The 14036-nt window shown below is 40.9% G+C and overlaps 1 protein-coding gene, 1 long non-coding RNA gene and 2 other non-coding genes across 13 annotated transcripts in view; 1 reads left to right on the top strand and 3 right to left on the bottom strand.

Annotated features, from left to right (window-relative positions):
* The window catches only part of LOC126911406 (uncharacterized), an 88991-nt gene that overhangs the window by 3269 nt on the left and 71686 nt on the right, over nt 1–14036 (top strand). The window lies entirely within an intron of this gene.
* LOC118279065 (uncharacterized) overlaps nt 1–14036 on the bottom strand; it is a 595270-nt gene that overhangs the window by 530892 nt on the left and 50342 nt on the right. For all 10 annotated transcript variants that reach the window (XR_007705937.1, XR_007705938.1, XR_007705941.1 and 7 more), the window contains one exon: nt 7659–7947. Coding sequence is in view for 5 of the 10 variants with exons in the window: in XM_050698333.1 (XP_050554290.1) it covers nt 7659–7809 (151 nt within the window). In the remaining 5 variants the exon portion in view is untranslated. The remainder of the gene's footprint in view (nt 1–7658; nt 7948–14036) is intronic.
* Nucleotides 398–470, bottom strand: Trnar-ucg (transfer RNA arginine (anticodon UCG)). Its single transcript has one exon. It is a non-coding gene; the product is annotated as a tRNA-Arg (tRNA).
* On the bottom strand, nt 5453–5534 carry Trnas-cga (transfer RNA serine (anticodon CGA)). The gene has a single exon. It is a non-coding gene; the product is annotated as a tRNA-Ser (tRNA).

Here is a 14036-nt window from a genome sequence, read left to right as displayed (position 1 = left end):
TTTAAATTGATTCAATTTCAATGCTTCTATAGCAAAATTCAAAAAAATTAATAGAGCTTTCTTTTTCAACTTTTATAATTTAGTCAAATCTGTCCAATTTTAAATTAAGTAACCGATTATGGGTGTAAATTCGTTGAATATGAATTTCAACCCCTTTCTTGCAAGATTCGCTTTAGGTTTTAAAGGAAACGATGATATAACACGATTTTAAACTTATCCTTGTCAAAATTACTTATTTACTACAAAATATTAAACACACTTTCACCATCTTCAAATAAATAAAAAACAAAAATGTTCCATTCGAAATTCATGATCTTTTCGCGGCAAAAATATCAAGTAGCAAGTTACAAACGCGGATGACGTCAACAGTGGCTTTTTCCAATTACAAAAAGGCGTTCGACCGTGACAGGACTCGAACCTGCAATCTTCGGATCCGAAGTCCGACGCCTTATCCATTAGGCCACACGGTCTGTGAGGAGGGTGCCCATACAAGAGGGTAGATTCTGAGAGCCTGCGCACGCAGGGAAAACAAGGGGGTCACTACACCGATTGTAAGGGATTATTGGTAGGCAACGAATTTTAGATCGTGAGTCCAGTAAGTAAAGTTTACTTTCCTACTTCACTTTAAATAAAATAAAATATATAGGTACCTATCCCAGATCTATGTAACAAAATGTACACTACATAAGCTACAAGAACGTGTTTTGTTTTGTGCTAGCGTTTTTCCTGTTGTTAGTATGTGTATGAACATAAAATAAATTCACACACTTGACTTAACTAATAGTTTTAATGTCTGCCTTTCTTTGATCAACCTATCTATTCAAGACTTGAAGACCCTTACGGATACACGGTCTCTGGCAAACCGTTCTACAACTCCCTTAGGTAATTTTTCGATATTCCGACATGTGACGACTGTTATTCATCAATAGTCTTCAAATGACTAAAGACAATCAAGTATAGAATTACGGGGTGCAAAAGTGCATAAAGTTAATCCATTGTAATCAGTAATCAGTTACGGCTTATTTTTTCGGAAAATAAAGACAGCCCCAGCAGAAAATAGCGCAGTTAAACAAACAAGTTATCAAATAAATCATCATCATCATCATCAGCCGAGAGACGTCCACTGCTGAACAAAGGCCTCCCCTTGGTCCTCCACGTAGAACGACAAGCCGCCACCTGCATCCACTGGCTCCCCGCCACTCTGACGATGTCGTCGGTCCACCTAGTGGGAGGTCTGCCCACGCTGCGTCTTCCGGTCCGCGGTCGCCACTCAGTCACCTTCCTGGCCCAGCGGCCATCAGTCCTCCGAGCGACGTGGCCTGCCCATTGCCACTTCAGCCTGCATATTTTGAGAGCTATGTCTGTAACTCTTGTTCTTTGGCGAATTTCCATATTTCGGATTTTGTCGCGCAAAGATACTCCGAGCATAGCTCTCTCCATCGCGCGCTGGGCGACTCTGAGCCTTTCTAAAAGGCCAGCAGTTAGGGACCATGTCTCAGTACCGTACGTCATCACTGGCAACACACACTGGTTGTACATCCTGGTCTTCAGACACTGCGGGATTTTTGACGAGAAGACTTCATGCAACTTCCCAAATGCTGCCCATCCGAGTTGGATTCTTCGGGCGACCTCTTTCTCGAAGTTGGACCTACCTAGCTGGATGATCTGACCCAGGTATGTGTAGTGGTCTACAACTTCGAGTATATCGTTCCCAACGACAACCGGTATAGGTGCAACATGGACATTTGACATGATTTTCGTCTTGTCCATGTTCATTTTAAGGCCCACCTGTTGGGAAACGGTATTGAGGTCGCTGAGCATGGTATTCAGCTCTTCCAGCGACTCTGCCATTACGACTATGTCATCGGCGAAACGGAGATGAGTGATGTATTCGCCATTAATGTTGATGCCGCGTCCGCTCCAGTCCAAGAGCTTAAAAACGTCCTCCAGTGCGTTCGTGAACAGTTTCGGAGATATAACGTCTCCCTGTCTCACGCCCTTCCGCAACTGGATTGGCCTCGTAGTCTCTTCCCGGAGTCGGATGCGCATGGTGGCGTTGTTATACAAACACTTCAAAACCTCGATGTATCTATAGTCGATGTGGCACCGCTGGAGAGACTGCAGCACCGCCCAGGTTTCGATTGAATCGAAGGCTTTCTCATAGTCCACAAACGCCAAGCATAGTGGCAAGTTATACTCCTCGGTCTTCTGTATAACCTGCCGCAGCGTATGAATGTGGTCTATGGTACTGAAACCTTTTCGGAATCCGGCTTGTTCGGGAGGCTGGAAGTCATCAAGCCTGCGTTCGAGACGGTTCGTGATGACCCTCGAAAACAGCTTATACACATGGCTCAGAAGTGAGATAGGTCTGTAGTTCTTTAGCAGACAATTGTCGCCTTTTTTAAAGAACAGAACCACCACACTCCGTTGCCATGCTGCCGGCGTGGTTCCCTCGAGTATGACGGAATTGAATAGCTTCTGGAGGACTAAAAGTATCGGTTTTCCACCCGCTCGCAGAAGTTCCGACGTGATTCCGTCATCGCCCGGCGCCTTGTTGTTTTTAAGCTGTTTGAGAGCCATCCTAATCTCGTACAGGCTGATGTCTGGGATATCCTCAGTGTAGTGCCGCGTCAGTTTAGCTCTTGGGTCCCGAGCTGTACCGACGATGGGTTGCCGTGTTGAGGTGTATAACTGTCCGTAAAACCTCTCGAGCTCTCCGAGGATCTCGGACTTCGACGAGATGACGCTGCCATCCTCGGTCTTCAGCCTCGTCATTTGGCTTTGCCCAACAGACGAATTCTTTGCGAAGACTTTTGAGCCCTTGTTTCGCTCAATTAAGTCTCTGACTCTTGCGGCGTTATAGGCCCGCAGGTCACGTCGCATGTATTTCGAGATTCGTCTATTGAGCTTGCCGTATTCAGACATATCGTCTGAAGACTGCAGCCTCATCTCGCTACGATCCTTAAGAAGTTTTAAGGTTCCGTCGGAGAGCTTTTGGGGCCTGTTTCGGCGGGGGTCTTGAAGAAGTCTGACCCCACTGCTCGGACAGTTTCCACCAACCCATTATTTATCTCGTCCACGTTTCCACAATCAGCTAGACACTGGAAGCGATTTTGCAGTTGGAGTTGGAACTGCTCGGGGTTTTGGATCTGGGCACGTCCAGGGCGGAGCGTGGACTTCACCAGGCGTGACCGTTCTAGTTTTACATTGATGTTCAGTGTGCCCCTGACAATACGGTGATCGCTACCGGTTTTCACCTTCGCTATCACAGAGACATCACTGAATATACGTCTTTCGGTCGCCATGATGAAGTCGATCTCATTTTTGGTAGAACCATCAGGGCTTATCCATGTCCACTTCTTGGCCGGTCGCTTCTGGAAGAAGGAGTTCATCAAATAGAGTCTCTCCCTCTCCATAAAGTCGACCAGCCGCTGGCCCCGATGGTTTCGCTGCCCATATCCAAATGGCCCTATTCTCAACTCATCGCTATTCCGTGTGCCCACCTTTGCATTGAAATCCCCCATCACAACGGTGAAGTGTGTTTCGGAGGAGTGTATGGCTTTTGAAATTTCCTCATACAGAGCCTCTACTTCGTCGTCACAATGTGTCGATGTCGGCGCATATACCTGTATGACCTTCAGCGAATACCGGTTAGATATTCTGAGTATAAGGTACGCTACCCTGTTCGACACACTGTCGACCTCACACACGTTGTTGACGAGAGACTTGCGGACGAGAAATCCGACACCACCCTGGGATTTACGGTCTCCTTCCCGGAAGAAGAGCAAGTTGCCGGAATCTAGGATTATCGTATCCTGACCCTCTCTTCGGATTTCAGATAGTCCCAAGATGTCCCACCGCATTTTGCTCAATTCTTCCTCCAGCTCGACAATCTTCTCATCAGTCCGCAGTGTGCGGATGTTGTGCGTTGCCAGGGCCAAAGTTCGTCGGGGGTGGTAGCGCTTTCTCTGCCGGGGATTCTTAGCACCCCCTGCTCCGCCGTTACCTGATCCGCTACCTAGATCAGGAATAGCGGAGCTGCCGGGGACTGGGGGCCGTGTAATTTTGTTGTCGCTCATAGTGAAAGGGGGGTTGCCATAATCCCCACGCTTGGCAGGCGGCTTGGGGATCGCAGTTAGGTCACCGATAAATTTTGAGAATGCTGCTGCCCATTCCTCGGTGGCTGGTCGCAGTTTTAGGACGTACCCGGGTCCTCCCATCAAATAAATAAATACATCAAAATAAATAAATAAACCTATTTTTGATTACGAAGAAATGTCCAATTTGATGAAGAAAAGTTATAAACTTCAGTTTGTTTGGAGATCGTAATTCCAACTTACTTGGTACTAATCTCCGCTTATTATATTTTTGGGTACCATAGTCGACATTCAATGACATTTAAAATCCAATTGAGTAATAATGATTGAATATTGGTCCAAGGGTCTGTAACCCTTCAAAAGCGGTAAAGGCACATAATAGATACACAGAATACTAGTAAAGGTCGGAATGGTGAGGAAAGGTTCGGGCCCGTGACAAATAATGAATGCCTAACTATTATATGCCAAACTATTTTTTTTTTTTATGTAGGGAAGAGGGGCTCCTCCTCCCAACATAAAAAAAAAATAGTTCAAATGAAAATTTCTAAACTAGGGCCACTGCCGGCTAGGAACCCGTGGCATGTTGCCGACTTGCCACCCTTTAGTTACGCCACTGGTGTAACTATTATAAACCTGTTTTTGTCATTCGTTATTCAAAGGGCGACTCGTGACACCAACCCTTATTCGTTTCTAAAGAGTACATTGTCCATTATCATAGGGGTGCAAAATGGTAACCTGCATTGAGCAAGCGTGGTGATTAATGCTCAAACCTTCTCCGTGTGAGAAGAAGCTTTGGGCAGCAGTGGCCACTTATAGGCTGATGATGATGTGTAAAATTGTGTATTTTTATGGACAAACAGACAATCTATCTGTGCAGTCTACGGTCACATTAGAAAAGTTAAAGATACGTCAGTCTTTTCGGGATTGAGGATTTGTGAATTAAGTATGAGAGGATTGGGGCTTCCATGGTCATCCATAAACCAATTAGGCACTACGTCTGTAACTCTTGAAAGTTACAGATCAACCCTACCTACCATACGGTAACTTTTCACAAGTGATGTTCCGTATTTCATTGAGCGTGTTTTGAGAATATATCGGAAATATTTTTTTAAAGAGAATTCCGAATGATTTATTTATCAAATATTAAAATGTAGATATTCTTATTTAAAAAAAAATATCGTAAAGCTTTGCAACTTTCGGAACCATTTGTTTTAATAATACTAAGGTCCATTACTTACTACTTATTATTTTAAGATTTCGTTGAACGAATATTAATTTAATAAAAAAAACTTAAATATATTAAAGTTCATCCCCGAAAAATAAACAACAACAAATAAAAACTGAACAAAAAGATCCGCAGCCGGTAGGATTCGAACCTACGCTCCCAGAGGGAATCTGATTTCGAGTCAGACGCCTTAACCACTCGGCCACGACTGCTTGGGTTCAAGTTGCGAAATTAGTCGTCTCTCGCTCAAAGACAATTTTACCCCACGAAATTGGTACCAACATGCAAAAAAAATGTAAAAAAGCTCAGTTCTACCAACATAATAGTTAAAAAGCTCAGGGGTTCAACACAGGTAATAAAATTTGTATGTGTGCTGTGGTGACTACAGAGTAGAATCGGAACTATTGTCGCCATCCCTAATCTTCCTTCTGTACGAGCAACGCCACATGATTTTAGTAGTTTCATATTTTAAATTATTTAGCGGTTTATTTATTATTCATTATTTTGTTAACTGTGTCATTTACTTTATATGATATACAATATAAGATAACACAATACGATGAATTGATTTCCTGTCAACATCCAGTCTACTGAACCCCAACTTAGGTACTTACTTACATATACCCAAATACTGAAAAACTACTCAATTTTAAATTGCACTTAAATATCGTGGCATGTATTATAGAGGGCAGACCCATGTTTTATCTTCATTGACCCATGTCTAGTATAAATCGTTAACAATATTTGACGTATGTATGTATATGTTAATGAACATATTGGAACGAGTTACTTATAAGTACAGGGCAAGGACGACCTTCAGCCGTTTGCATTTCCTTTCATCTTGTCGTGTTGGGAGCTATGTATGAGTCAGAAACATTCGAACTATGTATGTACAGCTACTTGTATGTTCATGACTAGCTGTTGCCCGCTATTTCGTCTGTGTAGAATAATGACTTGTAACAGAAGTGATGTTTGATGTTTTGCATTTATCCTAAGTTACTCCTTAGTTCATCAGCTACCTGCCTGTAAAATTCCAGTCAAAATCGGTTCAATCATTTCAGAGATAAACCAGAACGAATAAACAGACAAAAATTTAAAAAAATATATTTTGTTGTATGTATCGTATGGAGAGAATCAAAAGGAGTCGAGCAGAGCGGGTGAAACCGCGCGGAAGTAGCTAGTGATAAAATATTATTTTTAGGTTTAAGAGCTTATTCAATGCAAACAAATAATTACATCATATCTCTTTATAATTATTGGTCGCTTTATATTATTTGGTCGAGTGGCGGCAAGTGCGACTGCCGGTCTTGGGTTCGATTCTCGAGTCGGGCAAGTATTACTGAGCTTTTTTCGGTTCATCCAAAATTTCTTGGTAGTATCACGGAGTTTGGAACTGCCCAGTATATGGCAGTAGGCTCACCCCCTATTAAGTGGAACTTATAACACAAATGGTGAAAAACTGGGTGTACATTGTATAGCGGCAATACGTGCCATAATATGCCCCTCTGCCTACCCCTTCGGGGATAAAAGGCGTGACGTTACGTTGTTCCATTTATCTCTTTACAAAAATTGATAGATGTACACACACATAACATAACTTCGATCAAAATAAATATAAAAAGCGCATCTGAAAAATGATGAGTCAGCCGAGGTCATTGACCTAGAGGTCATGTTTGTAAACATACCAGTTTGACATGAGTCTGAAACTCGGCCTAGCCTAGACCCAGTGCTAGCACTAACTCACCTAGTGTTGAGACACGCTGTCTCGAGTCTAGATACAAGAACTACTTTTTATTTTTATGCAACTTGCATTTATCATGTTGTGCAACGAATCAATAAATAAATAATAGTGATTTGTTAACGGAGTAGGTATGATTAGTGTGCAATAGGTTTGATGGCCGAGTCGGGCAAAGTATTTTAGACATTTTTTATGGAATAGGTCGGCAAACGAATATATAGCTCACTATGGACACCTGTAACACCAGAGGAGTAGCAAACGTGTTGCTGGATTTGTAGGGATTTGAGGATAGGGGATAGAGGGGAGATTTAAGCCTTCGGATTTTAGAAATTTCGGTCTTTTCTACTGAATTGGCGTGAGCGGTAAATAGCTCGATTTTCGATTTCGATTTAATTGTGACTAAAACAATGTGATTACCAGTTCAGTCAAAAGTATAACACCTCGAGTTTTCAAAGAGCTTGCTAAAAAAACTGTAATTTTGGTATGGAGACAGTTATAGGGACACTGTGATCAGGATCGCAGCTGACCAACGAGTAAATAAACTATTGGAAAAATTACACCTAAAAGTTAATAAGACAAAAATAAGTTTCAAAATTACCTTTAGGCATTCCACAGGGCGGCTTCGTTCTGGAATTATCCAGAAAGTCCAAGTCGTACCTCCTTGCCGGAGGGTATGTGAGGGCGACATGTCCATACACACTCACACAGTACACTAATAACACTAACACTACACTCAGTTGCGGCGCCATCTTGCTTTTACTTCACTCACTCACTTTGATTCCAACCTCATCACTATTGAATATCGAACGTTCTAACCATCGTTGGATATTTTGTTTTTATAATCGCGGCATTTCTTCGTTCAGCTGTGAAGGTGTTCTGTTGTTTCTCTGTAACAAATAGAAAAGTTAAATTAGTTATTTTAATGGCAGAATATTGTTAGATAATGTAGACAGGTTTAACATATATAACATATAGTTTTGTTACAGTAAAACCGTAGTGAGTAGGGCATTAGAGACCATAATATAACATGATAAACAAATCGAAATATTATTCTGCCTCCTTAATACGAGTTTGCTTTACCGAAAACGAAACAAACGCGTTCAGCGCTCTGATTGGCCGGTGCGAATGAACTAACCAATCAGAGCACCGAATGTGTTCTCATTGCGATCTCGTTAAACGTAATTCCAACTCGTACTAAGCCCTCTGAACTCTCTTTGAGCAGTTTGTGTAGGTACCTAATAAATAAATTCGTTATACCAACTTACTACATACCTACTTAGCTTACATAAGCTAAAGCCATACGAGTCTAGAATAAGGTCTAAGATTGAGTAACCTACACAAAAAAAAACCATTAAAATCTTTAGCCTTCATTAAGAAAATCATTTCCCAAATCCATTTGTCCTAGTATTTACTACTTGAGATACTAGGCTCCCTCCCCCCTCCCCCTAAACAGGCAACATTGAGAAGATAATGGCCGCTCACTCATACGCCGAACAATACGTAGGATGTGTGTCTCAAGGAAACCGCCACATACTGCCATTGTGTGCGGAGTACAGACGGCTGGTACTGCTGGTAGCCAAGCGTGACCGCCTTCTAAACGCTGCAGACTCGCTAATTTATTTCTAACAGATTTCGTTGGATCATTTGTAACACTTGTTTGGTTACGTGGTGATTTTATGATACACTAGCTACTTTCGCGCGGTTTCACTCGCTCTGCTTGGCTCTTATTGGTCATAGCGTGATGTTTTATAGCGTAAAGCCTTTCTCGATAAATGGACTATTCAACACAAAAATAACCAGTAGTTCCGGAGATTAGCGCGTTCAAACAAACAAACAAACTCTTCAGCTTTATAATATTAGTATAGATTTTGTCTGTAACTTAATGCTAAGCCAAGGCCTAGGCAAATTGTATGTAGTTTATCTTAATTTTTTTTATGGAACACGCCCGGTAAAAGAGCAGACTTATCACCTGATGGTAAGCAATCGCCGCCGCCCATGGACACTTGAAACACCAGAGGCGTTACACATGCGTTGCCGGCCTTTTGGCGGTTAGGAATTTAAGGGTTGTTGGGGAATCGGGGATTGGTAAGGGGGGTAATTGGGCCTCCGGTAACCTCACTCACACACCGAAACACAACGCAAGCGTTGTTTCACGTCGGTTTTCGGTGAGGCCGTGGTCAAACCACTTAAATCTATGAATATGCATCTACCAACAAATATGCAGTAATGTCTCATGTCACTCCTGATTAGATAACATGATTGATCAGTGCTACTTGCTACCGTAAACAGTTTGTTATGTTGACGACCTCCATACTGTTTGACAGCTGTCAGATTTAAATTATGTGCCACAGATCACTACATAGTATAAAACAAAGTCTCTGTCCCTATGTCCCTTTGTATGCTTAAATCTTTAAAACTACGCAACGGATTTTGATGCGGTTTTTTTAATAGATAGAGTGATTCAAGAGGAATGCTTTTATGTATAATACATGCATAATATATCACCATTGCACCCATGCGAAGCTGGGGCGGGTCGTTAGTCTGTACTTCTATACTAATATATAAAGCTGAAGAGTTTGTTTGTTTGTTTGACGCGCTAATCTCCGGAACTGCTGGTCCGATTGGAATAATTATTTTTGTGTTGGATAGCGCATTTATCGAGGAAGGTTATAGGCTATAAAACATCACGTTACGATCAATAGGAACCGAGCAGAGCGGGTGAAACCGCGCGAAGGTAGCTAGTAAGAAATAGAAAGAAACCGCGGTGCTGATTCGCGGCGTTGTCGTCGTGTCGATGAAAACAATTGAGTAACGATGTAATGATTGGTGTAATCATGTTACATTAGTTCGGACGCTCGTATCGACAAATAAGATCGGTTTCGCCGTCTCGTTGGAAGATATTACTTTAATAGAAAGTCTCTCTAGTGGATCGTAATAACATTAATTTCAATTATTACAAGAAAGTGTGTCAAACTTGAAGTTGTCTTGTAATTGACGATTTGAAATTGTGATTTTATTTTATTTTGTGTAAAATTATCCAATTACCTTTTATGAAGTAAATATTTCTTTGGTTTTTTTTTGCCTCACACTAGAATTTTTTCCTGTGTCATGTGTGCGTTTACAAACATACAAGTTCACATACACATGACACTCAGACCCGAAACAACAATTTGTGGATCACACAAAGAGTTGCTCCGTGCAGGAATCTGGGCCGATCACCTAGCCACCGCGCCAATCGTGCAGTTAATTCTATGTACACATATTAAGTTAAACAGTCTACTGTTCTAATACTCAAATGCTACTCAATTTTAAGTTGTACTTAAATATCGTGCTATCTCTGTCATTTTATAAAGAATTGATAGTGACAGAACTACATTTAAGAGCGTCTTAAAATTGAGTTGCGTTTGAGTATTCGCGCATAAGACAATTAAAACTAGATATAATGATAATAATATTATAACAGGTCTCTGCCTCACATTCCTACGTAATAAGTATTGAGAATAATAATTATGATAAACATCTTCATAACCTTCCTCAACATACAACATTCAAAAAAGATTATTCCAATTCAATTTGTGAGGTCATCAGTGTTAGCGAACAAATAATACCAAAACTTCAACTGTATTACTCATATTGATGTAACAAAACATAAATCTAAGTGCAAAAAATAGTCATCTTTTGACACACACATACAACGTCACGCCTTTTATCCCCGAAGGAGTAGGCAGAGGTGCACATTACGGCACTTAATGCCACTATATAATGTACACCCACTTTTCACCATTGATTTTTTTAAGTCCCATGTAATAGGGGGTGAGCCTATTGCCATATCCTGGACACATTTCCAGACTCCGTGCACAGAAAAAAAATCGAAAATCCGAAAAAAAGTGCTGTAATACTTTGCCCGACCGGGAATTGGACCCGAGATCCCTTGTCAGTCGTACTTGCGACCACTCGACCAACGATGCAGTCATCTTTTGAATACAAAATAATTTGCGAGATACATAACATAAACACTGCTTCATTCACAAATAAACAGGTCATTGGAGATTAAGATCCGATCGTCAGATAAGTCATTGTAAACTCATTACGTGGAGGATATTGATTTCCTCTCATTACATTACTACTTGCATCTCAGAACAAAATGGCGGCGCACTTATCTTGCGAATGTACATAACAATACGACAGGTCATTACTGTGTGAGTTCACAGCAATCAGTTGTGTGTTGGTTGTCCTAAATCTAGATGCTTATATCATTAGAACTTACCATATTTATTTGTTTTTATAGGTTTCCGATATTTCGGTACTGTTGCAAGCGCCATGATCACGGATGAACGCCATTTCTAATGATATTACTTGTGACCATGTCATTTTAAAAACTTATATCTAGATGCTTATTTTAAGCTTGTTCAGTTTCTGTGATAGGTTATCATATTATCATAGAAATCAAATTAGGTAGGTATGTTCTTTCTACTAAATAAATAAATATCAAATACATCGGTAGACGATTTTTTTCAGTTAGGAAATAGATAAACCTTTTTTAGGGGGAAAATCATCGGCTGCCGCATCTTCCGCCATGGATGAGGCGAGAGGAAGTGTCAGAATCTCACTGACTAAAAACCACCCCGTTTCTACTTCTGTTTTTCGAGCCGGAGCCCCGTTACGAAAAGGACGGTAACTTAGTAGGTAGTCCATACATACATTACTCAAAGCAAGAGAGCTTCGTTCAAACACACATGGCAATAGACATTTCCTCTCTAGTATGTTTTGTTTCACCATATTAAAATAGGACAGTATATCAAGCATTAATAATATAATCTTTAATCTTTATCCATTCAACCAAAAATAAATACTATTCTTGACCCATAAATTCCTCACATTAAAAATAAATTTTCTTACATAATGATCATTTTGTGCATAATCATCTTAATGAACATAAGACCAACGAGGTTTTAATTGAAAACCCAAACATTACACAATCTGTGCCACCATCTGCTCATGCGCAGGTGTACCAACCTTCAAATTGTCTAATCAACGTGATATGACGTTGCGTGCCAAATGTCATTTACATCTCATCTCCAAACTGTACGAGTAGCAAGTGAATTGGAACTTTGATTCACAGAATTTAGAGTTGTAATCTGTATGGCTGTGTTTTGATAGCGTCTAAATGCTTTGTATTTTCTATGAAATAGGGTTGACAATTTTTTAGTCAAAAATTTTTTAACACAACATTTTTTGACCCGTGATTTCGTATGCACACAAAATTCCCCATTTTCCCCATTTAAATGTGTTACACACGTCACTGAATTGATTTGTATTTAAAAAAAAGATTTACTCATTTTCATCTGAAATTTAACGACTCTAACGTGTCATTTAATTTCTAAAAGTAATTTCTTAGTTACTAATTAGAAACAATAAATCAAACATCTGTTTATTGACTGGTTAATTATCGTAACCGCTGGAGGCGAGCGAAGTAATTATGTGTTTACAAATATTTCTGACCTCCATATTTATTCACGTAGGCTCTGTAACAAATTGCTATGAAACTTGATTTTAGAATGCCTCATATTTTCCTGAATTATTGTATAAAAATTTTAGGCACTTTGCATAGGAGGGCCATGCTTTCGCAGGAAAGAGTCGACTCGACCCAAGAAAAACATCCCATGCGTTGTTTCACCACGTTAATAAGGTTATTTGGAGGTTTAATCCCCCCATCCCCGCCACCCCCAGATCTCCTAATCCCACTAAGAGCCGGTAACGCCCAAGTAACTCCTATAGTGTTGGGATTGCGATGGAAAGCATGAGTAGGAACGGGATGGTTTTTAGTCAGTAAGAGCCTGACGTTCCCTCTCGAGTCGCCTAACGCGAGAGAAGTCATTAGATGCTTTTCTCCCCTTCAAAAAAAAAGTGTGGTTGAATATGTCGTCACGTCCCAGCCGTCGCGAGAAACACTCCCAAAACTTTAAAAAATGTAGTTGTAATTCCTCTGTAGTGTCTACAGCGGGTGTCGTTGGTGGCAGCCCTGTACGAAGTTCGATAATCTGGTCGTCACAGTCGAGGAGGCTGGACTTTCTCCGCACCACGACGCTCTTGTTCATCATTATGATCACTTTTGTTTTCTACATCGGCGCTCTTGACCGCCGCACGTCACTGGACTGAGCGGATTAACTGTACTTAGGTAGTTAGCTTAGTTCTAATTGTTATTTTGCCTTTAAATTAGACTGTCTTATTGATTGAGTAGTAAGTATTCAATACATATATGCAACGTCATGCCTTTAATCCCCAAAAGGATAGGCAGAGGTGCACATTACGACATCTAATTCCGCTATACAATGTACAATGTACACCTACTTTTCAGCATTTGTGTTATAAGTCCCATGTAATAGGGGGTGAGCTTATTGCTATATACAATTCATGTATACTGTAAAGTAAATAGAGGTGTGCTAATAAGCTTAATGTTAAGATGTGGGTGACCATGCTTCGGCACGCATGGGCCGGCTCGACCGGAGTGATACTACGGCCTCATAGAAACCCGACGTGAAACAACGCTTGCGTTGTGTGAGTGCGGTTACCGGTGGCCCAATTACAAGTTAGATTTCCTGGTGGGGTAACTTAGTTGTTGTAATTGGATTACCCCTTCAGAGAATGCAAGGCTTGATGTAATAAATATTTTTTCTGGCAATATTTTAAAGCCTGCTTCACCACGGCTGAATAGGTATAAGTATATATTTGGTAGAAGGTGCAAATTGTACGTCAAATTATTATCCGTCCTTTACGGTGCATCTCCACCTGGGATACGCTATGCTACGTTGCTGTGGATGCGTTTGGCTTCCACCAATCATATTCATTGGTACATATAGCTCAGCACTGGTATATCCTGGAAACGGACTCAGCTAAGCTATATTTTTTATATGGAAAGATGCGTGCTATAAATGGCTTCCCTACTATCGATACATCGCATACTCTTCCTCGCACA

This window comes from Spodoptera frugiperda, chromosome 14 (genome assembly GCF_023101765.2).
Source record: "Spodoptera frugiperda isolate SF20-4 chromosome 14, AGI-APGP_CSIRO_Sfru_2.0, whole genome shotgun sequence".
Taxonomy (NCBI): domain Eukaryota; kingdom Metazoa; phylum Arthropoda; class Insecta; order Lepidoptera; family Noctuidae; genus Spodoptera; species Spodoptera frugiperda.
Note: the sequence above shows the minus strand (reverse complement) of the source record. Positions and strands in the feature narration are given on the sequence as shown.